Source organism: Octopus bimaculoides, chromosome 28, assembly GCF_001194135.2.
Source record: "Octopus bimaculoides isolate UCB-OBI-ISO-001 chromosome 28, ASM119413v2, whole genome shotgun sequence".
In the NCBI taxonomy this organism is placed as follows: domain Eukaryota; kingdom Metazoa; phylum Mollusca; class Cephalopoda; order Octopoda; family Octopodidae; genus Octopus; species Octopus bimaculoides.
The window spans coordinates 4309247-4311275 of record NC_069008.1 but is presented as its reverse complement, the minus strand read 5'-3'; the positions used below and the strand labels follow the sequence as shown (position 1 = coordinate 4311275).

General features: G+C 40.9%; 1 protein-coding gene across 1 annotated transcript in view; it reads right to left on the bottom strand.

Annotated features, from left to right (window-relative positions):
- The window catches only part of LOC106876583 (cyclin-G-associated kinase-like), a 108248-nt gene that overhangs the window by 38374 nt on the left and 67845 nt on the right, over nt 1–2029 (bottom strand). Inside the window, exon 6 of the mRNA XM_052977740.1 lies at nt 379–504. Within this exon, the coding sequence (XP_052833700.1) occupies nt 379–504 (126 nt within the window). The remainder of the gene's footprint in view (nt 1–378; nt 505–2029) is intronic.

Genomic DNA, 2029 nt, shown 5'->3' with positions numbered 1-2029 from the left:
GTGCATGTATGTGTGTGTGTGTGTGCATGTGTGTGTGTGTGTGCGTGGTGTGTATGTGCTATGCATGTGTGCGCGCATGGTGTGTGTGTTGTGTGTGTATGTGTATGTGGTGTGCATATGTTTGTGCATGTTGTTGTGTATGTGTGTGTGTGTATGTGTGGCGTGTGTGTGTGTATACAAATTTGTGTTTGTGTGGTGTTAGTACTCACATTATTAATCCCAGAAATTATTTCTAAAAAGTGGGCAGTGGAGCTAAAAATCAAACCAGGACAGGATTTGAACCCATATAAAAGGGATGAACCCAAACCCCTAACCACCACAAGGCATTTAGCCCGTGACCCTACCGATCTTGAAATAACCAAACAGATTGATACACACCTCATCTTCCACCAGACTTCTTTGAATTGCAGACCAAGAAATGTCAGGATTGTGGCTCTTGATAGTAGCGCTACCAAAATCACAAAGCTTTATACAACCTTTAGAACTGATCAGCAAGTTTTCCACCTGCAACAGAAAGAACATGTGTTTTCATTAATTAAAAAAAAAAACTAAATTACCTGAGTCATCATCATCATCATCATCTTTCTTTTCTTTTTTCTTGCCTATAACCCTCCAACGCTGAGTATAGGCCACTTATAATTAAATCCCATGTCACATAATTTCTCGCTTCTCTACTTATACTCTGCCATGAATGTCCCCCTTTCTCTAGCTCCTTTTGTGTTGATCTACGCCACGAGTTCTTAGGCCTACTCCTCTTTCTATATCCATCCGGATTCCACTGTAAAGTACTTTATGCTGTATTTGGTGTCTCCTTTCTAATTGTGCTACCAATCCACTTCCACTTTTTCTTAAATATTTGCTCCCTAATCGAAACTTGATTCGTTCTTTGCCATAGCTCCATATTGCTTACGTGTTCGGGCCATCTGATTTTAAGTATACTATGCAAGCACCTGTTGATGAATCATTGTCATCATCATCATTATTATTAGTGTACTAGGGACCACATTAGTCAGCAAAAGAGCTATCTAGTCAACAGTCAAATCTCCCTCTCATCAAATCCCTTATTGTATTTAACCCATGACTATTTCTACACATTTTCCCTATAGTACCTCCTGACTGGCCTTCATGCCGGTGGCATGTAAAAGCACCCGCTACACTCTCAGGGGGGTTGGCGTTAGGAAGGGCATCCAGCTGTAGAAACTCTGCCAAATCAGATTGGAGCCTGGTGTAGCCATCTGGTTTCACCAGTCCTCAGTCAAATCGTCCAACCCATGCTAGCATGGAAAGCGGACGTTAAACGACGACGACGATGATGACGATCTCGATCATCCATAATAGTCTGCAGCCCCTGTACCCCTTCCATACCAGAATCCTCCAGCAAGTTGTCGATATAGGCCCTCTTCTTCATTTCTCTCCTGGTTCTTCCTTTCATTGGTTGCCAGAGCACTAGCTTGTTGGCAGTTTCAGCAGTGTGTCTGATGCAGTGTCCAGCTAGCCTCATCCTTCTATGCTGTAGCTTCAATGTTGCTTCTGATTTCAAATTCCACCAAAGCTGAACTTAGCTTTCGTCCTCTCAGGGTTGATAAAATAAGTACCAGCTGAGCACTGGGGGCCAGTGTGATCAACTTATGACCCCCTTGAAAACTACTGGCCTTATGTCAAAAATTATTATTATTATTATTATTCATGCAGATGGTTTCATTTCACAAGACACACGTTTACACAGATGTACAGTATAGTTCCGAATGTGTTTAGGTGTGTACGTGTGTATACATAGACATGTATGTATATGAACACATACATGTGTGTATGTTTGTCTGTGTGTGCGTGTGCAGGCACGTACATGTGTTTTCCCTTTCTCCTTTCCAATGAAGAGCTATACTCGAAAATGTCAAACTCTCTCTTTTTTTATCAAGTGTCAAACTAATACATTCCTTGTGCATGTCCTCTTGTTGCCCATTAATTTTATCATTCTTTTATTTGAAATGACTATATATATATGCATGTGTGTGTATATATATATATATAT